Source organism: Chelonoidis abingdonii, chromosome 1, assembly GCF_003597395.2.
Source record: "Chelonoidis abingdonii isolate Lonesome George chromosome 1, CheloAbing_2.0, whole genome shotgun sequence".
NCBI classification, from domain to species: domain Eukaryota; kingdom Metazoa; phylum Chordata; order Testudines; family Testudinidae; genus Chelonoidis; species Chelonoidis abingdonii.
In genome coordinates, this window is record NC_133769.1 from 209,623,939 (window position 1) to 209,645,404 (window position 21,466).

General features: G+C 41.0%; 1 protein-coding gene across 2 annotated transcripts in view; it reads left to right on the plus strand.

Annotated features, from left to right (window-relative positions):
- Window positions 1-13,428, plus strand: part of PDE9A (phosphodiesterase 9A) — a 91,530-nt gene extending 78,102 nt beyond the window's left edge. For both annotated transcript variants that reach the window (XM_032763579.2, XM_032763600.2), the window contains 8 exons: window positions 1,907-1,989; window positions 3,327-3,483; window positions 4,548-4,661; window positions 5,882-5,986; window positions 8,919-9,047; window positions 9,216-9,311; window positions 12,256-12,342; window positions 12,773-13,428. In XM_032763579.2, coding sequence (XP_032619470.1) covers window positions 1,907-1,989; window positions 3,327-3,483; window positions 4,548-4,661; window positions 5,882-5,986; window positions 8,919-9,047; window positions 9,216-9,311; window positions 12,256-12,306 — 735 coding nt within the window. In that variant the 3' untranslated portion in view covers window positions 12,307-12,342; window positions 12,773-13,428. The remainder of the gene's footprint in view (window positions 1-1,906; window positions 1,990-3,326; window positions 3,484-4,547; window positions 4,662-5,881; window positions 5,987-8,918; window positions 9,048-9,215; window positions 9,312-12,255; window positions 12,343-12,772) is intronic.
- Window positions 13,429-21,466: the final 8,038 nt, after the last annotated feature.

The following is a 21,466-nucleotide window of genomic DNA, read 5'->3' on the forward strand; positions in this document are numbered from 1 at the left end:
TAATAGAATCCTACAAATAGGAAGACTAGAAAACATCTCCTTCTCTCATCCTCTCAAAGATATCAGTGATCCAGGGATGTAGTAAAATGCCAGATTTCCAGACAGTACACCTCTACCCCATTATAACACCACTCAGTATAACACAAATTCAGATATAACACGGTAAAGCAGCGCTCCGGGTTGGGGGGTAGGGCTGCACGCTACAGCGGATCAAATCAAGTTTGATATAATGCGGTTTCACCTATAACGCGGTAAGATTTTTTGGCTCCTGAGGACAGCATTATATCGAGGTAGAGGTGTAGTTGTGACTGAAGTATATCTTTCAGAGGGGTAGCTGTATTAGTCTGTCAGCAAAAACAACAAGGAGTCCTTGTGGCACCTTAGAGACTAACAAATGTATTTGGGCATAAGCTTTCGTGGGCTAGAACCCACTTCATCAGATGCATGGAGGGGAAAATACAAGAGCAGGTATAAATATATGAAAGAATGAGGGTTGCTTTACAAAGTGTGAGGTCAGTCTAACAAGATAAATTAATTAACAGCAAGATACCAAGGGAGGAAAAACAACTTTTCAAGTAGTAATAGAGTGACCCATTACAAACAGTTGACAAGAAGATGTGAGTAACAGTAAGGAGAAATTAGTATTGAGGAAATTAAATTTAGGTTTTGTAATGACCCAACCACTCCCAGTCTTTATTCAGGCCTAATCTGATGGTATCAAGTTTGCAAATTAATTCTAGTTCTGCAGCTTCACGTTGGAGTCTGGTTTTGAAGTTTTTTTTTGGTTGAAGAATTACCACTTTTAGGTCTGTTATTGAGTGACTAGAGAGACTGAAGTATATCTGACCTTCAACAGCCCAAGGGCTGGCCTCTTTGATTTTAATCTCAAATTTAGGTCTCCTCATTTAAATTGACCATGAAGTAGAAAAACCCATCAAGCTAAAGTTGTCTCTTCCTTGTCACTACTTCTCCAGAAGACCCCCAAATCAGAGCTCAAAGAAAAAACGCTTATTAAAGCTGGAAGAACCATTCACAATGTATTAATGTAACCCTTTCCCTGAATGCAGGTAGTCTGACATTTGTATGAATTTGGGGCCTGGTCAAAATCCCAGTGAAGTGACTTTCATGGTCTATGAATTGAGACTTCATTCACTATATAAAATATTTCAACAAATGTTTTCTGCAAACTAGATTCAGCCTATGGGTTCCTCAGGAACCACTCACTGAAAATATTGCTTTGCATATTCTGTGTTCATGATTCAGATTTATTCTGTATGATCACCTTAGCCAGATGTATTTTTCCCTCACTGGATGACCTAACATTTCGAAACTGCTTTCACTTCCACACAAAACAAAATTTAATTTCATCCACAACCACATTTTGTTCCATGGTAAAATGAATCCCAGATACTGGCAAGAATTTGTGTTCTTGTGGATATTCATACAAGCAAAACTGCTTCCACAAACATTCATCCTGTTTGGAAGTTGCTGAAATGTTTATAAAAAAATTTCCTCACTCTCTTCCCATCTCTAGTTAGTGTGAAAGATAATGGTATGTAAATTGTCTTCCAACCCTCCCTCAGCTAGTGTAGACACTGGAATGATTTCTAAAGGCCTGAGTATTAACATCTTTGTGCTTTAAAACATAATATGAATATGAGTAACTCTCAGACAAAATTCCACTGACCTCCTCCAAACTGCTACTATTTCCTGTGTCAAAGCCAAATCTGAGTCATTTGTTGCTGCAGTGGACAGTGCAATCTTCTTTCTTATCTGCCATACATTTAATTAATGAATAATGGTTAATTTTACCCAGATGATTTGTTTTTCTGAAATGTGAACATGTTAGGAGAAAAACAAGTATAGAAATTGTGAGACACTATATTATTATTTTTTTCTATTGCAGGAGAAATTTCCCCAAGTTGATATCTTAATTCTAATGACTGCCGCCATATGCCATGATTTGGATCATCCAGGATACAACAACACGTATGTGTGCCCTTTATTTTTTGTTCCTTTCAAATATATTGGGAAAAGAATGCAGATCAGCATTTTCTTCTCATGTCCAGAGCAGAGAGTAGGGCAGCTGAGTAGGAAACTACCCACAATGCTCTGCTATCATGATCAAACACTGACAAGGACAGAGCCACCACTGGTTAGGCCATGGGTAGGCAACCTATGGCACGTGTGCCGAAGGCAGCACGTGAGCTGATTTTCAATGTCACTCACGCTGCCTGGGTCCTGGCCACCAGCCCGGGGGGCTCTGCATTTTAATTTAATTTTAAATGAAGCTTCTTAAACATTTTAAAAACCTTATTTACTTTACATACAACAATAGTTTAGTTATATATTATAGACTTAGAGAAAGAGACCTTCTAAAAATGTTAAAACGTATTACCAGCACATGAAACCTTAAAGTAGAGTGAATAAATGAAGACTTGGCACAGCACTTCTGAAAGGTTGCCGACCCCTGGGTTAGTCTATATGCAACGCTAGCCATTAGCTTACTCAGTCCTGAGCTGAGGCTGCTAACTGTGCTAAACTCTGAAAGGAAAATGGCTCCCTCTTCAATTTTCTCATAAAACATACATAATTTCCATTAAAGGAAATTGGCAGCTAGAAAACGTTGTCAGGTCATATTCTTTTGTTAATTATCCTAGGTAGCAGAAGAATGGTCATATGGTTGAGGCTCAATTACATGGGAAGAGTTTTTGGTTCTTTTCCTAGCTCTGCCAAAGACCTTAAACAAAGCATTTAACCACTGTCTCTCTCCATTTGCCCATCTGTACAATGGAGATAACAGCTAGCTGGCAGAGTGAGCTGAACGTTACTTCATAAATGTCTGTAAAGCACGGAGTGAGCCTCAGATGGAAGGTTCTCTAGAAGTGCTAATCATTATTACTTCTGTGTGCTTGTGTGAACTATATATAAATTCTAATTTACTTGCAATCAGCTATTAAATAAGGGCCCGATCCAATTTGCATGGAGCTCCATGAGCATCTTTCCACTGACTTTACTGGGAGCTAGTGGGAGTTAAGCCTGTGAGCTAAAGAGAAGAGTCCTCTCTATCCTTCCCACATATGTTTTTAAGTTATAGAAATTCAGTAATAACATGTAAATAATGAGAGTCTTTGAAACTATGTGGAAGTATGATCATTTTCTCAAAAAAATATTTGGATTTAATATTAACTGTTGCAATAAATAAATAAATAATTGGGTATTTACAACAATATACATAAAAATAACCAGTATCTAACATGTAATGTATGTTTTTAAGTGTTGGGTGTAGGCAACATGTGAGACCTCACTATTTTCCTTCACATCAGCTACCAGATTAATGCCCGAACAGAGCTTGCTGTGCGTTACAATGACATCTCCCCACTGGAGAACCATCACTGTGCTGTGGCTTTCCAGATCATTACCCAGCCAGAATGCAACATTTTCTCCAACGTCACCCAAGAACAATTCAAACGGATAAGACAGGTATGAACATTGATCCAGAAGTGAGGTTATGACATGCAAACCACTCTTGATGTTTCAGTGTGCACAAATCTACCTTCTATACAGAATAATTCCATCAAGAGGTTAGAACTGATCTCAAATAATCTCAAACTTGAAGTAACACAGAGAGATTCCTGGGCTATTTCTCTAGCAACTCTGGTTGGACTGTTGAGCTGACCTTCCTTGGGTACCAATGAGCCAAGTTTGACTATTAAACTTATACTCTTCTATGTAGAAACTTACATTATGAAAGGAGTTGTTGGAATGTGACTGTAAGTAGGCCAATATGCTCATATGGTAACAACTTAACCATTAGAAGAACATTATGCTGAACTTAAACAGGGAATTCAAACTGCAGAAAATTTGTAAAGACATAAACAAATATTTACCTTCTACACATTTTATCATCTTTCCCCCCCCCCCCATTTTTCATCATTATTAAAAATATTTGTGTTTATACAAAAGCTTCAACCTGTGGAGCCCATCTCTTATTTTGTTGTGTGAGGCAATGAAGTCATAAGAATAAATTCTGTGACATCACAATATTTTCCATGACAATAAACTAAGATGTAATTCGCTTAGCATTATGGGCCAAATTCCGCCCTCAGATTCATGGATGCAACTCCCATCTATATCAAAGGAAAATGCAAAAATGCAAAACTGCCATTGACTTCTGTGGGACCAAGCTTAGGCCTCAGCACTTAGAATTGAGCTTTTAGTTTATTTCTTTCTGTGCTTTGTAGTCATATTAAAAATCAAACAAAGCTCAGAACAAGAAGCAGCAGTTTCTCCAGCATATAATTATACACAAACTATTTACATAGTCATTCTCCTATGTTGCTGTTAATTCTTTAAATTAATGGTCTAGTTTGTCAAGTGGCCTCAAGTATGAAAGTTCCTCTTTCAGTAGTGCTGATGTGATGCATCTGTTCTTCTTGTCTGTGTTGTAAGATATTTGTGTTAATTTAAGCACGTTTCTTTACACAGCAATAGCTATGCCTTGTGAGACATGTTAAATCAATATATTGTTATGTTTGTTTTGATAGGGGATAATTACATTAATCCTGGCAACAGACATGGCAAGACATGCAGAAATACTGGACTCTTTCAAGGAAAAAATGGATAATTTTGATTACTCAAATGAGGAACATGTGACCTGTGTAAGAAGACTATGTGTTTATCGTTTTTCAGTGCCTACCATGGTTCATAATGATACTGCTACATTCTAAACTTTGGTTTTGGCTTGATCATGCATGATGTTGAGTAGAAATGGTCAGAATTTTTCTGTCAAAATCAGGTTTTTTTAAATAGAAAGTGCAATTTGTGCAAACCTGAAATTTTGTGTGGGGAAAATTTTGATTTTGACAAGAAAAAAATCCAAATAGTTTGTTTTGGGTTGGATCAATTTGAATTGAATACTGGATAATTCCCCTCAGTGTAGTATATAAGTGCCTCCAACACTCCTGTGAGGTAGAGAAGTACTTCTTTTATAGCTGGAGAAGTGAGACCCAGAGAGACTAAGTGACTTGCCCCAGGTCTCACAGGAAATCCTTGGCGGAGCAGGGTACTGAGCCCAGCTTTCCCTAGTCCCAGCCTAGCTATCTAACTATGGAACCATCCTTCCTCCCCTTTTAGGCTGGCACTGTGAGTGAGTACCAAACACTGCAGGGAATTGTGTGCCTAAAAGCAACGGTTTGTACTGTAACGTTAACAGAAATGGCAAAGTATTTCTTGTAGATTTTTATAAAAGCTTTTTCCCCAGAAAACAATGTGATGTCTGGGAGCACTTGATATAAAGAAAGTCTAGATTCCTCTTTCAGATTTTGAAATCCTAGAGTCATCTGAGCAAGAAATAATTACTGTATCTGTCAGGATATAAATTCTTAGTTTCACTCTCGTCTCCATTACATCCATCATAACAATACTTTGTTTTAGACCTAAACCAATCCCATTAAACTCAGTGGGAATCTTTCCATTGACTTTAATGAGGGTGTGATTGGGCCCCTATAGTGCCTTCCCTCCAGGAATGTCAAAGCCTTTTACAATCATTCATGGATTAAGCCTCATAATCCTCCCATGGAGTTGGTAACTATTATCCCTTTTTCACGGAAAGGAAAACTGAGACACAGAGGCGTAAGTGACTTGCCAAAGGTCATACAGGAAGTATGTGGCAGGCAAAACCAGGAATAGAATATCTCTAGATAGGAGGAAGAGAAACCAGATCAGTCTTATAGCTAAGGTACAAGACTACCCTTCTTGTCTGAGATCATTCCCCTCTGCCTCTCTCAAAATGAAGGACTCGTGGCTTTTATGTCTTCTATAAAGACAAAGAGGTAGGCTTCTATATTACCCGAGTGTTAAAGTATTTTTCCTCCTTCAGTTGAAGATGGTACTGATAAAATGTTGTGATACCTCAAATGAAGTCCGCCCGATGGAAGTGGCGGAACCATGGGTAGACTGCTTATTAGAGGAATATTTTATGCAGGTAAGAATGAGAAACAGAGACACAGATACACAGTCATCATCATCATAGTAGTAATTCCTATGTTAATATAGCTGACTGGTAATACTGTATGCTATTCCAGTGCCACAAGGATGAAGAGGTTTCTTTTGCATAAGGTGACAGAAGTGTGGCATAAGACAGTATGTTCAGAATAAAAGTGACTGTAATTGACTGCAATTTGTAAGATGAATGACAATAATGTAGAACTGCTAATGTCATTGGACTGCAGCTTGTTTTTACTAATAGGGCTGCCTAGTGAGTTTATTTGGCATGTAAACCCTTGTCAAGCCAAAAGGGCAAGAAGCGTGGGTATAGAAAAAGTCAATTAAATGGGCAGTATTAAATGGGCCAAGTTTAAATTATATCTGTGATGATCTGAAATGATCGAGTCTGCATAGGATGAACATTTGCTTTAAAAATGAAAATGATTATTTCCAAAGGACACCATCAACTTCATTAGTCCTGAAAAGTCAGCTTATGCTCCCAAACAGTCTTTCTGGATTCTCATCTCTCACTACTGTGGTTTCTTGTAGTATAAGGCAACATTAAAACTAACAGCAATCCTCTGCTCTCTCCCACCCAAGCCAAGCTGTCTGTACAACAGCTTGCAGCATGCAAAGCTTTATCGTGATCGGAGGAACAAGATGCCAGAGTTTTCTTCTTTCTATTTTTTTATTTTAATCATTTCCCCTATGCTGAAGGAATCAGTTTGACAAAGAAATTGCATTAGACATATCCAACGGGGAAGGCTTGACATCAGGGAATCATAATGACAAAATGTTAGAAGCACCTTTAGCTCATTGTCTCTGCAATATTTTTATGCAAAATAAAACGATCTGTCTCTGCACTTTATTGTGTTCCTCACCCTAATATCTGACAAAAGGTACTACGGTACGCACATTATTAAAGCAAGTCTGACAGATGAGAGTAAATGCTGGCAATGAAGTTAAAGGGGTGTCAATTTTTGGCATATTCTGTGCCCTTGTTACTAACTATGCACTTATAGGAATAATGGTTCAGATGGGCAGCTGATTCCAATCACTGTAGACCCATTTAAGTTAATGGAGCTACTCTGATTTATACTAGCTGAGAATCCAGCCCATTATTTGTAAAGATCTTTCCAAAGTTTGGAACACAGAGAAACAACCCTCTCTAAATCTGTATGTGCTAGGAGCCACTTGATAGACTAGAAACAAAAAACATTTTTGAGCACGGTTGGCTAGTCCTAGCTTAATACCTAAAAGAATAATTCTCCAGAGGAGAAGGAAGTCAAGGACCTTTTCCTTCCTATGTAGAATGGCTAAAGACTAGATTCTGCTACCTTGTCTTATACTGAGTAGTGCTTTACTCCACAAGAAGTCCAATGGATTTTGGGTGGCTGCCTAACTGCCTTGTATGCCTCTGAGTATCTCCCTCCTGTGGTGTCTACACTATAGCAGGGAGCAAGTGCAACCCATGCCTACTTGGTGTGGCACTCTGTCTCCCTCTAGTGGCAGCTAGAGATTGATGCGTCTGCTACAGCCTGGCCTAAGAGACCTGTCTTTTGGCTCATGCATTGAGATCCAGAAGTCCCAGATTTGATACTGCTTAACAATGACCAGGTCTGTTGGCGTTACACAAGCCTCTTAAGCCAGACAGGCAGACTTGCGCTAGTGGGCTTACACTAGGGGCGAAAGTAAATTAGGCCACTTACTGGTATGGGCTGGGGGGCTCCTTGAGGGGACCATTTAGGGATCTGGGGCTTGGTCCTGCTTTGAGCAGGGGGTTGGACTAGATGACCTCCTGAGGTCCCTTCCAACTCTGATATTGTGTGAACGACTATGAAAGGCGCGAGACCTCAGGCAGAAGGGGCAGGGGGTCAGCATCCCCCAACCAGCCCTTTCAGAATGCCTGGCCCACACCACCCGGGGCTCCCATGTTGATTTAAAGGGGCCCGGGGCTCCAGATGTCACTGCTGTACTTTTAAATCGCTGGCCCCAGGGAAACTGCTCCCTTTGCTCCCCCCCGGGGGGGGGAGGCACAGGAACGTTAAAGCACTGCCGTGGCAAAGGACCATCCTTAAAGTGCTGCTGCAGCAATACTTTAATGTCCCTGTCCCTTTTGCCTCCCCCATCAGCAGCCCTGCTGGTATGAACCCCAGAGCTGCCGACGGGGGAAGGGGCAGCGATGTTAAAGTGCTGCCGCGGCAGCACATTAAGGATGGTCCTTTGCTGTGGCAGCGCTTTAACGTCGCTGCCCATCCTCAACCCCCATTGGCGGCCCTGCCGGTACGGACCTTACCCGCAGGGCCCCCGACAGGGGAGGCAAAAGGGACAGCAAAAGGGATAGGGACATTAAAGCCCTGCCACAGCAGAACTTTAATATGGGCTGGTGTGGGTTCTTACCGGTACAGAGTACCAGCCCATACCGGCTCACTTTCACCTCTGGCTTACATTAAATATAGCTGTGTGGACTTTGTACTAGCAGAGGCTTGAGCTAGCCACCTGAGCAAAAGCCAACCCTGGGTTCGAGGTGGTTTGGCTAGCCTCCTCCAGTGCTGAAACATCCACATAGCTATTTTAGCACTCTAGCTCAAGTCCCACTAGTGTGAGTCAGTCTACATGGGCTGTGAGGCTCGCTCCTGACTGCATACATACTTTCATGGTCTTGTTACAATATGATACTTTTCTGTACATGCAGCATTTGTGACAAACCAAAAGAAACAACAATACAAAGGTTATTAAAACAATAAGAGTCAGTTTCTAAAATGTATAACGCACAGTTTCCCTTTCATTTGCTCTGGTCACATATACCACTGAGGCATGTGTACAGAATATCAATGATTTAGTTACTGGTCTGCAAACGGTTTGTGTTTTGCTGCCCTCACAGTCTCCCTGTTGATAATAATGTTTGTTAACTATTGAATCTGTCCCAGAGTGATCGAGAAAAGTCTGAGGGACTTCCAGTGGCACCTTTCATGGACCGAGATAAAGTGACCAAACCAACAGCACAGATCGGGTTCCTTAAGTTTGTCCTGATCCCAATGTTTGAAACAGTGACAAAGGTAAGTTTTTACAGTTCTAAGATGCCACCTGGAGCTGAGAACATTTCAGCTTTGATTTTGATAAACATTTAGTCAGCCAGTGACACCTGCTCTCGCGCCATTTCTATCATTTACAGATAAATAAATATTTAAAGAAATGGTAGTTTGACTTTTCTCACTTTTGTTTAGCTTTTTCCAGAAGTTGACGAAGTAATGCTCCAACCTCTTTGGGAATCCAGGGACCGCTACGAGGAATTAAAACAACTAGATGATGCTATGAAAGAGGCAAGCTATACATACGCAGAACTGGGTGACATATTTCAGTCAAATATTAAATTTGCTCAAAAATTCAGTGAGTGACCAAACCTATTCGTGAATATGGGTTGAATTCAGCAAATAGTTTTGACTGAATACAATTTTTTTAAAAAAGTTGAAAAAGTCTAAAGGGTTTATTTTGGCTTTTTAAAGGCAAAATGTTTTGACTTTTCATATCAAAACATTACTCTTTGAAATCTAGCTCCATTTGTTCACATTTTTATTTCAAAGGATAAAACACCGAAAATGTAACAAAATGAAAACAATTGTTTCACTCAAATTACATATTGTGCTCAAGCCAAAATGATTTTTTTCAGTCTTTTTGTTTCATCAAGGAAAAAAATCAGTTTCAGTTCAAAACAAACTGATTTTTTTTATTTGAACTGAAAAATCAATTATTCTCTCTGCTCTGTACATATGCTCTGGGTGGTACTAAGAAGTGAAACAGACAATTCAAGTTGTTCTTCATTTTGATGATATTTATTGCTTTTGATTATATCTATGGTCACTTTTTCTTCCTATGTATTTGTAAAGCACCAGGCATACCTATGGCACAGGATAATTAATAGTAATAATAAATAGAAAGAGCAAGAGAAGCAGTCATGATACCCAACCACAGAAAAGAAAATGGCAAAAAAAATTCTCAGTGCACAGAATGAGTAATTAAAAAGAGCCTGCAGGGATATTACCAGATGTCATTGGCATTACACCGGGAACTGCTCTTTCTCTCTCTTATACTGCACACACACGCATATCATACAATACGATTAAACAGACGACCACATTAATTCATTTTATGGCCCAGGTTAAACTATCTATCAATGGTATTTACCAGATGTCTCTCCCTTTGGCATGTAAGATCTCTGAGAGCTGTAACCAGGCATCAGGTCTTTCAGCTCTCTCTAACCTTTGCCAAATCCTTTTCAGCACTGTGCAAGCAAGAGAATCACAGCGTTGTGCTTGGTCCTGCTCCCATTGCAGTTATGCCATAGCTCCCATTGACTTCAGTGATACAGTGCTCAGACTGTGACCTCTACTCCTGAGCCATCTCCCTCTGAGGTCAGAGTTTAGGTTTCTTTTCATCTTGTCATGATGCCCAACAGCAGGTAACCCCAAATTCACGACATCCAAATCCAGTGACCTTATATAAAAACAGAGTTTATGGACACAAGAGAGAAAACAGAGAAAAATCCGAAAATAAACTAAGCTCATCTAGGTGGATGCTCTGATAAAAGCACTGATTGAGGGGCACAAAGCTGGTGGTACAAAGTATGGAAATGTTACTTACTGTATAGTTAGAAAAACTTTTTTTTGTCTGTGTTAGATTCATATCACTCTGTTTTAGGAAGTGTGTGTGTCCGTGTGTGTGTGTGAGAGAGAGAGAGAGAGAGAGATCTCAAATTATTTTTCCTCTTCCATGCACTCTGATTTAAGTGATCTTTCTGTTGATAGAGTCATTTTTCCCTTTGGGTATGATGGTGGAGGGAGTATCCAACTCTCAACTCCATTATCTGAGTCAGTATCCAGTAATACAGTGTAATTCTTCCTGTTGCACAACCCAAGTTAATTTTTCATATAACACCAATGTGCTTCCTATATGGTTAGATGCTAGCTTTTCTGTTGGGTTTTGTCTTTTCCTGTTTCAAAGTTTATAAGAAAACTGGTCTGTATTTAATACAAACATTTTCTCATTTCCTCCAAGACATTGGAACTAAGGGCTTGTCTACACTGGGGAGTTTTACACTGACATAAATTGCACTAGTGTTGCACTGGTGAAAACATATTTTGTGCACACCCTGCACTGGAGTAGAAAGAGGATTGCATCAGTGTAGCTTTCCTGGCTTTGACAACATGGTAAATTGCACAAGTGCACGTCGCTTGTTTACCCTAGTGTGGCGTGTGTGCAGTGGCATTCTTGTAGTTACATTAGTACAGGATACCACAGTGTAGACAAGCATTATAAGGAAACATGACCAGCAGGCAGTTCCCATAACATCTTGTTAGCTTATTGAGTCCCTTTAACAGCTCTTTGAGAGAATGTTTCATTGTCATGCAAATAAAAATTAGTTTCCAAGCAGGCTAATTTCTACACAGCAAAACATACAGAGCATAGTATTCCACTCCCCTGGGTTTATATAGCACATACAGTTTTTATATCACACAGACAAGACACTAATCCTCACATGGTTACTAAAGAAAAGTGAGAGAAAGTTTGCCTGTGGTAGTCTAGTAGTGTTGAGATGCACTGACATGTGGGAGATGCAGATTTATTTACCAGACCTAGTCCCTCACTCCCTGGGTGGTGGTGATTATTATTTGCTATAGCACCACTAGAGATAGGCACTTTCCAAACACTTAGGAAGGACAATTCCTTCTCCAAGGAGCTCAATTCTAATTCTGATTGAGAGTGGACAGGAACAGAAGATGGGCCTTGTGGGGGGAGTTATAGAAGGGCAAAGAAAATCTTGTGGAAATTCTCAAGTCTATGACAGAAACATGAAACATTCCTTAAAGAAACCAAAATAAGTTCAAGATGATAGTGGGGGCTTGTTGATACTTTGAGAAGTTTCAAGCTGAAGTGAATTTTTACACCCGAAATGTAAAGCTGTCAAAAACAGAGTTTCTATGGAAACAAACAGAGCCTGAATTACAGTATATCAGCACAAGGAGGGCCAGTATAATGAGAACTGTGTAAACTCAGAAATGCCATCAAACAATAGCAGGTAGCGAATGATCTCAGAAATTAACGCAACAGATAATGAGAAATACTGAGGTACACTTTCTCCAGACAAGTACCATAGTTATTTTGGATGGAATGGGGCCTTTGATGACCAAATTGGTGTATACTATTGCATTAGCGATTCAGCTGATACCTGTTCTGATATTTGTTCTGCTTTGCTCTTCTTTATTCTAGTTGCAAAAGAAGAAAAGCACAAGTTTGACAACTGACAGCACACAGAAGTGAAAAGAAAAACACTCCGAGCTACACAAAAGTCACAAGGTGAGTTTGTTTGTTTTTTAAATATTTTAAAAGTAGACACACATGGACAGAAGATGGTGCAGCTCAACTGACTTCAGCGAACTTTTCCCTTCTTGTGCCCATAGAGAATTTGGCTGGAAGTCCATAGACATAAGATGAAGTTTTAACAGCCACCCTTTTCTGGAAAATGATTCCTAGAGGTCCAAAAAAAAAAAAAAAAGTAATTCTGATTAATGAACTAAATACCTGTAGGCAGCCATATGACAATTACAGCATAATCTAACTAATCTTTGTGTCCTAATATTTATGGGTCAGTGGATGTAGCAGCACATGCTTTGTTTACCTAGCGATATTCCAGAGATTATGATCTAACAGTGTATATAATTGTCTGAATTTTATTATGTTTAGTTGACATTTAATATATTTGATCTGAATTTCCCTTCTGTACCAGAACAGAACTGATGAGACCTTAAAGGTCTGTTGTGTTTGTTCATGGAGTGGATTGATGCAGCTAAGTATCATGGGATCCTTCAGCCCGGAGGAAAGATGGTAGAAAGCCGCCGAGACCATGGCAAGAACATATTTTGTAAGAACTGTTGCTATCCTCATGGATGTAAAAAAAGGAAACTTTGATGTATAGGTTTTTTTTATTTTTCAACTGCTCTTCTAAATAATATATTCTTATACAAACCTAGGTGCTGTAATTATTTCCTTTCATGGATGTGTATATAAAGAACTGCTCCTATTCCCAAAGAAAAATGTTTTCATATATGTACATGGAGGAAGGGGTTGGGTGTTGGACTTTTTAGAGGAGACATTTTATAAACATTTGTGTGTGGTATAGTGTGTGTCATAACAGTAAGAACAGAAAAATGCTTTATTATTCATGTATGGTTATGTAAATATTAGGAGCTAAATCCTGCCCTGGTGTATACCCACAGGACACTAACCCTCACATGGTTACTAAAGGAAAGGGAGAAAAAGTTTAACTCTGGTGGTCTAGTAGTGTTGATATGCACTGACATGTGGGAGAGGCAGGTTTATTTACAAGGCCTACTCCCTCCCGCCCCTGCTACCGTACTGAGGACCAGATTGTGACTGATCCCTGTGCAAGAATACAAGGGAGGAGGAGGAGGGTTAAGGAACCATTGTTTCTTGTGCCCCTGCTGCAGAGATGAGCCCCAATCTTAGTCCTGCAGCAATCCTGAGTGCAGGAACTGGTCCCTGCTAGCATTGGCTGGGACACTAGCTGCCAGAGTTGGCCAGCTGCACGGTGGAGTCCCCCTGCTGGGGTGTGTCCATGGGTGTGCTCTGTCTTGACAACTGCCCTCTTGGCTGACACATGGGGAACTGACCAGGGGATGTCCAAACTGAAAACATGAGCTGCTACAGCTTGAGCTAAATAGCCAAAGCTCTGTAGCTAGTGTGACAAAATTCCTCCTCTACCTTGGTGGGTCCTGCGCTTATTGGCAGATTTGCTCACCTCAGTGATCTTCCCCAAAGTCTGGATCAGCTCCTCCTGTGTCTGATCAGGAGTTGGGAGGTTTGGGGGGAACCCGGGCCCGCCCTCTACTCCGGGTTCCAGCCCAGGGCCCTGTGGATCACAGCTGTCTATAGTGCCTCTTGTAACAGCTGCATGACAGCTACAACTCCCTGGGCTACTTCCCCATGGCCTCCTCCAAACACCTTCTTTATCCTCACCACAGGACCTTCCTCCTGGTGTCTGATAACGCTTGTACTCCTTAGTACTCCAGCAGCACAGCCTCTCACTCTCAGCTCCTTGTGCCTCTTGCTCCCAGCTCCTCACACACACTTCCTCTCCTCTAGCTCCCCATCCCTGACTGGAGTGAGCTCCTTTTTAAACCCAGGTGCCCTGATTAGCCTGCCTTGATTGGCTGCAGGTGATCTAATCAGCCTGTCTGTCTTAATTGGTTCTAGCAGGTTCCTGATTACTCTGGTGCAGCCCCTGCTCTGGTCACTCAGAGAGCAGGAAACTACTTACCCAGTGACCAGTATATTTGCCCTCTACCAGACTCCTGTACCCCACTGGTCTGGGTCTGTCACACTAGGAACTGCAACAACTCCTATCCTCTGGGTCTCATCACAGAGGGGCAGATGTAGCACATGTTCACCCAGAGTTACATCTGCACACAAGGGAATTCCAAGCGGCATGCGGAATAGTGCCAGTGCTGGAGTGGTGCTCCTCCATTCCGCCTCCAATGAAGGTTCATGGCTAGAAGCCACAACACAGCCTGGAACGGGGTTCCATATGTATTACCAAGAGCAGAATTTGGCCCTAGGTTTTATAATCTTCACGTGACAGTATTGCACTGTAGCTTTCAAATGGGTGTGCTTTTAATCAGACTCTTTTGGTGGAAGAAAACAGGCTGCCGTTTCTGTGCTTTGTCTCCTAGGTTATTCTGTGATTGTGCTATAAATATGCAGAGTAGCACATAAGGAAGGCGTGGTGCCCATGAATGCTTGTGTTTCTTTTTGAAGGGCAAATACACTGAAGCCATATGTCTGCAAGCTCCAAAGCTGCATGTGAAGTCTTAGCTCATTTTAAAAAGAAAGAAGAAGGTGGGTGGCTAGTCCTCCTTCCTCATGACACAGGCAACACTTTGGGAATCTCAGGCTTTCCTTTCTAGGAGTACCAAGTGACTAACACTTGCTCTTTTCAGCATTGAATAATAATCTTACCTTCTTTTTGTACAGTGCTCTGACATTTCAAAGCCTTTATTCTCCTCTAGTTTGTCTGTGTTAATTCTCAGCTTAACATTGTTTCTCCTGGGGTGGATATCCCAGTATTGTGATCCGCTCTCCAGTCCTCCACAGACTGGACACCTCCTTGAAATCTCCAACTCTTTCCCCACTTTCTGCTTGGCTGCCCCAATGGTAGAACCACCGTGGGTGGTGCTGACTTTTCCTGTTGTAAATTGGATAGTAGCAAGAAGCAAAGCCCAGATTTGAACACTCCAACAAGGACAGGTTCTAAACCCAGATTCATATGCAAGTTATACAAATACCTTCATCATACACCTCTACCCCGATATAACGCCACCCAATAGAACACTAATTCAGATATAACGCGGTAAAGCAGCACTCCGGGGCAGACGGGGCTGTGCACTCCAGAGGATCAAAGCAAGTTCGATATAACGCGGTTTCACCTATAACGCGATAAGATTTTTTGGCTCCCAAGGACAGCATTATATCGGGGGAGAGATGAACAATGATCCAAATACCTCTGAACTCTGTGATGTCTGAGAACTGAATCTGAATTTTGCAGCTACCTGTCTCTGGTAAATATTATACTCCAGAGTTCATGATGAACCAGATTCATTTTGCTGTGGAGTTCCTGGTTTCTTTTCACAAGGGAATCAAATTTACCATCTCCAGTTAAGTGGATTTCCTCCACAAATCAGCCCCCAAAGCAGATGTGCTGTGTAGTAATTACAAACAATTGCTTTAGGATATACCAAGTCCTGCATTCAACCAGAGCATTAAATGAGAAAATCTCTTGTAATAAGACCGTCTGCCTCACTCCACTCATAATAAAGATTTTTAAGTGTTTATTATTATGTTGTGTTACCTCAGAGATTTCATTTCAACTGAAAGACTCTTCAGCAAACCAAAGCGCTGACTCTCCAAGCATTTGCTTAACTTTACACACAGGATAGTCTCATAGACATTAAAGGAACTCCACACATGCATAAAGTTAAGCATGTGCATAAGCGTTTTCAGGATCAGGGCTCATCATGAGTTTGAGCCTCTCCCATTGAAATGAATGAGTTTTGTAATTGACTTCAGTAGGATAAGCTAATTCCCCATCATGTTTAAGGGTAGCCTGAAATCTCGGATTTACTTCTGACGGGAGATCACTGTAAAGGACACTGGTTCAACTCTTCTGGCTTTAATGTAGGTGTATAAGTATTACTGAGAGGAGAATTTGGCTCTTACTTACTCAAGCATATGCTAATACCTATAATTGTGTGTGTTATGTCATCTCAAATTCTTTTTCCTCTTCCATGCACTCTCATTTAAGGGATCTTTCTGTTGACAGAGTTATTTTTCCCTTTGGATATGATGGTTAAGAGAGTATCCAACTCTCTCTATCTTGTAACATATACTGCAGTTAACTAAAGGAACGTGAAAAGTGCAGACAGCTGTTTACATTAATTGAAAAGAAGAGCCCTTGTTTTATTAACCAGCTACTGATATAAACTGGAAAGCCCCATCACTTATTTTGGCCCCTCTGTATTTGCAGTGGTTTCCAAGCAGTCCCTGTCCAATTTATGTTTAAATACCGGGATTGGAAGGCATCCTCTCTTAATTCTAGTTTTCACCTGTCTTTCCATAATATTTGATATTATGATTCATATGTAAATGAATGGATTTGATAAATCCTGGCAATCAGCCCTTTCAATTGTCATGCATTTTCAGTCTAACATTTGAAATCTATACTTAGCATAAAAATGGAGTTTTTGGAGACATCCAGACAGGCATCTGAAGTATGATTTAATCATTTTTTTCTAACCCAGTCAAGTATATATCTATAAATGTTATATTGTAATATTATTTTTTACTCCGTGATATGTGCCTTACAAAATGTTACACTGTCTGCTGCTCATATCCTTTGAGGATCATTATTATCCTGAGTGCATTCCAGCCCAGTATTTTTACCATTATCCTTAGAATCATATTAAATACAAAAGAATTTATATCTGTTCCACATTTTTGACTTGGGAAACCAAGCTAAGGCTCTGTTTTGTTTTTAAATAGAGAGATTTCCCCCGAGTCCGGTACACACTTCGCTCTTGGGCAGAGCATTTCTAATCAGATCAAAGTAAGGTCATATATCATAACTACATAGCTGGGAAAGAGACAGCTTTAAAAACTTGAATACTCCACAGCAATCAATTTTAAAGGAAAGTTTCATGCATGTTAAATACACAGACTATGTAATGCCAAATAAATATCTGTACATGGAAATTGCTAATATCAGAGTTGCCTCTGTGGTGTAATATAATAATGGCATCCGTTCCCTGTGGAAGTGAAGCACAATACTGGTACTGAGGATGAACCTATCCTGAAAAGAAATGTCAGATAGTATTTCATTTTCCCATTTAAATCATGGGCTATTGTTCCAACCTGCCTTTCTGCTCCAGAAACACTGGAAGCTAGAGAAAGTCTTTGTGCCTGAGCTGTAATATTAAAAATTCATACACTTTTTATTACTCTCCTAATCTCATTGTTTCGTTACAATAATAACAATAATTAATAAATAATAAACAGATACAAGGTTTCAGGAGAAATACAGTCATTCGGGAACAAATTTTCCACAGAGTTGGGCAAAATCTTCCCTAGCTTGCTTATACCCCGTGTCATCTCACTGACTTCATTGGGGTTGGATGGGGGGTAAGATGGGGCAGCATGAAGCCAGCTGCCACTGATTCCCTGGTGTAACATTAGAGGCACTTAACGCGAGTCTGGAGGAAAACTGCAAGAATTTTACACCTCTGGTCCTAGGGCCCTTGTTTGCGGGCTGGTCCTTAAAATAAACACTGGTTTCTAGAGGCCCCCAGGGACTGTTTGCGCAGCTGGGAATCAGGCAGGAAAAAGGTAACCTTGGCCACACACTGTGCCCCTCCCCCCACTCATTATCTGGCCAAGTCCAGAAAGGGTGGCATACAAGGCTCTGTATCACCTAAAGATTCCCCTGTGCATGGGGAATACTCCAGTGTCTAGATCTACTGGGTAGGGCTGTTTTTTTGCTGCCAAAGTGATGCAGTCTTCTCCACATACCGGCAAATCAAGGCCTGCTGTGTTTAAAACATTGCTAATGTTTTCCCAGGCAACAAAGATGTGGGTGGGAAGGTCTGTTCTTCTCAATCCCCCAGGTAAGTGCAGAGTAAAAGTTAGTGACTGGGCTCTGATAAATTGCACTAAAAAGCGGGCAATAAGTGCACCTATCACAGGAGAAAGGCCAACAGCCATAAACTTGGTGGACCCAAAATGTGCCCTCCCCTTCCTTAAAATATAGTTACATTTATAACGTTCCTCTGCACCCCTCATTTAACAAAAATTAAAAGCTTACCAAAAATCTTCAAAAATCAGAGCTGCAGAAGTATCCGTATAGCTTCCTGTCACGTTGCATTCTGCCCCTACTAAACTGAATGCAAGAAATGAGGATTGGCATGTGGTGCAGTTATGTACAGGAGTCTGACCTACGTTCTTAGCTCACTGCCTCTCCCAGGGGTTTTCTTTGCATGGGAGTGAAATTCTTCCCAGCTAGTATCTAATAAGTGTCATATGCTTAGGGCTCAACTGTTCTGTTAAGTCCAAGTCTGATCCCCTGCCCCAGGGGAGCTGTAGGATGGAGTACCAAGCCACACAGGGACAGGGGATGATGCACCATCCCTTCAGCATGCTTGAGTCACTGTGGCCTGTCAGCTCAGCAGGCCGGTACACTGGGAGTAAAGGGAGGAGACCATGCTCCCATCTCCTCCCTGGCATTTCTGGGATGTCTTGTGACTCCAACGTCAGTCCCTGTACTTCTCTAGCATCTTATCCTGGTTTAGTACCCCAGGTGAGTTATCTGTTCGGTGAAAATATATTACCTTTTAGCACCTTTGCTGCCTTTCAGTTTCATCGATTGGCCCCTCATTCTTGTAGCATGATAGAGAGTAAACAGTAATGCCTGGTTTACCATTTTTATGCCCGTTGTTATTTTGTATAACCTATGTCATGCCTTTTTTTAATTTGTGTTCTTTCTAACTAGATACACACACTAATATTAATAATATATTACTGTATGTATATATCATGTATCCTATTTATAACTAAGAATAGCCTAATAATCCTATTACATATCTGAAAAAAATATATAAAGTTTGAGTGAAAAGGCATAATCCCTAGATGGGAGGCTTGTGGTTCCAGCTGGGGGCTAGATATCAAGGTCCCTAGGTTATATTCCCAGCTGGACCTGGACCTGTGATGCTTGTACTGGCGGGTGTACAGGCCTCACACACACACTTGCTATCTGCAGATGTTTTTGTAATGCTGGACTTTCTCTCTTACAAGGGAAACTTAGAATCGGGAGGGTCTGGCAAATATGAATTGATTCTGTCTCAGCTAGAACTCGCTATAATTCTTTTGAGGAAAAATCTTCCCCTTCCAAATGTCATTGCTCAATGCTCCCTGCCCTGTCTGATAGAGACAGCAGATCTTCCCCGAAGGGGAGGTGCTAAATAGTAGGAATTTGGAATAGCTATATTTCTTTCTTGAGTAAATCAATTTTCTGTCAGACCATCAGTGGTAATTCTGCTATTAAGATAGCTGGGGCATTTCTGCTGTCAAAAAAATGCAAAAATGCAATCAAAGTAAAATATATGTTCCCTAGTCTGTGTGCTCAGAGCACAGCTGCTAACAACAGAATATTTTCCCAGGCAACCAGTCCATATGGGGTCAGCTGCTCCAGTCATATTGCTCCACACCGTAGTGCTCATTCCAGGAAGACCTGCAAAGCCTGCCTGGCCCAGCAGCAGAGTGAGGGGTGCTTTCAAAGTGCCCTTAATTAATGCTGAGCTAAGGTGCCCTGTTAGACACACATCCTCTATCTGACAGGCTGATCCACTGCAAACCAGTTTTTGGGGCTCTGGATAGTTCATAGCCAGGCATACTGGCCAACTATTCATCTGCTGTTAGCCTGCCTAACATTTCCTGTTTGGACTTAACTAACATTAGCTAGAGAGCAGTTAAAAATTCCCACATGATGAAAAGTGACATGGGGATACATAATAAATGCCTGATGGACCAAGTTCAGGTCACTTTGGCTGGAGTGCTCAGCAGATATCACTAAGCTGAATAGCAGTCAGTAGAAAGGGTTCTAAGCACATGCAAATAAATTGCGAAGTCAATGCAGCATGAAAGCCACTAACATTTCGCTTTCCCATCTTGGTTTTGAAACTTGTTTTGCTCATTCCAATGTTTCCAGTGCTTTTGTTGTGTTTTAAACAAATTTCCAGCTGGCTACAGAACGAGTTCAATCTGCTTTTCAAATCAGCAGGCTGACAACCTAGTCTAGTGGCAGTGTTTGGATCCTGCTAACATTAGCGCTGGCGGGTCTGTCTGCCTTTCCATTGTAAAAAGCCTTGTAATTCAAGCTGTGGAAAGGATCACTGAAGGTTGCAATTCTTTCTTAAAATGAAGTTTTGAATGCAATTAACCTGAAACCCTTCAAGTAATCACTTTTTAAAAAAATAAAATTTCTCTCCCACAGCCCCTCTCACTCCTTACTTCCCATCCATTTGCTTCCCCTGCTCACTCCTGGTGCACTCTTTCCCACTCCACAGACCCAATGGTCTTTCAGCCTGTCTCACACACCTGTGCTTTGCCATCTCCATAGCTGCAATTCTTCACCATTGTAGCTCCGCCGGCATGAGGAATGGTGGAAGCTGTTGTGTCAGCAACCCAGGCATTTTTATTTCTGTGTCACCTGACCCTGATCAGATGATACATTCTGCTTCCCATATTGGTTCTCTGATCTTTTTGGCTGCTTATTGCTAATCAGGCTTGTTCTACTAGACTCTGTGGATCTAGACTGATGTTTGGAAATTTCACCAAAGTGTCCTTGCAAAGTGAAAGAAACCGTTGACACTGAAGAGGAGGTAAGGAAAGAAAGGTCTGAAGGTGGCACAATAAGGATGCATGGTAAAAAAAGGGCATGGACTATCATCTCCGACCAGGGCTATTGTAAGCAAAGCTGTGGGCCTCTGGATGCACAAGAAACATCTGCTGACTGAGGCCCGGATTTGTAAAGGTGTTTAGATGTTGCAGCACTCCATACTGCAACACCTAACTGATGCACAGGCCTAAATCACATTTTCAAAAGGGATTTAGGCACTTATGAGCCAAAATGCCCCAGTCAGTCAGTACCTAAATCTCGTTTGAAAATGAAATTGACACTTTGAAATCGCTGCCACGCTGAGCATCTCAGTGCCAAAATGCCTTTAAAAATCTGGGCCTTAGAGCTTGGTCTTGCCTTCACTGAAGTCAATGGCAAAACTCCCATTAGCTTCCAGAGCGTAGGATCAAGCCACTGAGGAACAAGGTTTAACAATTATAAGGTGACAGTCCTCAAGGGATA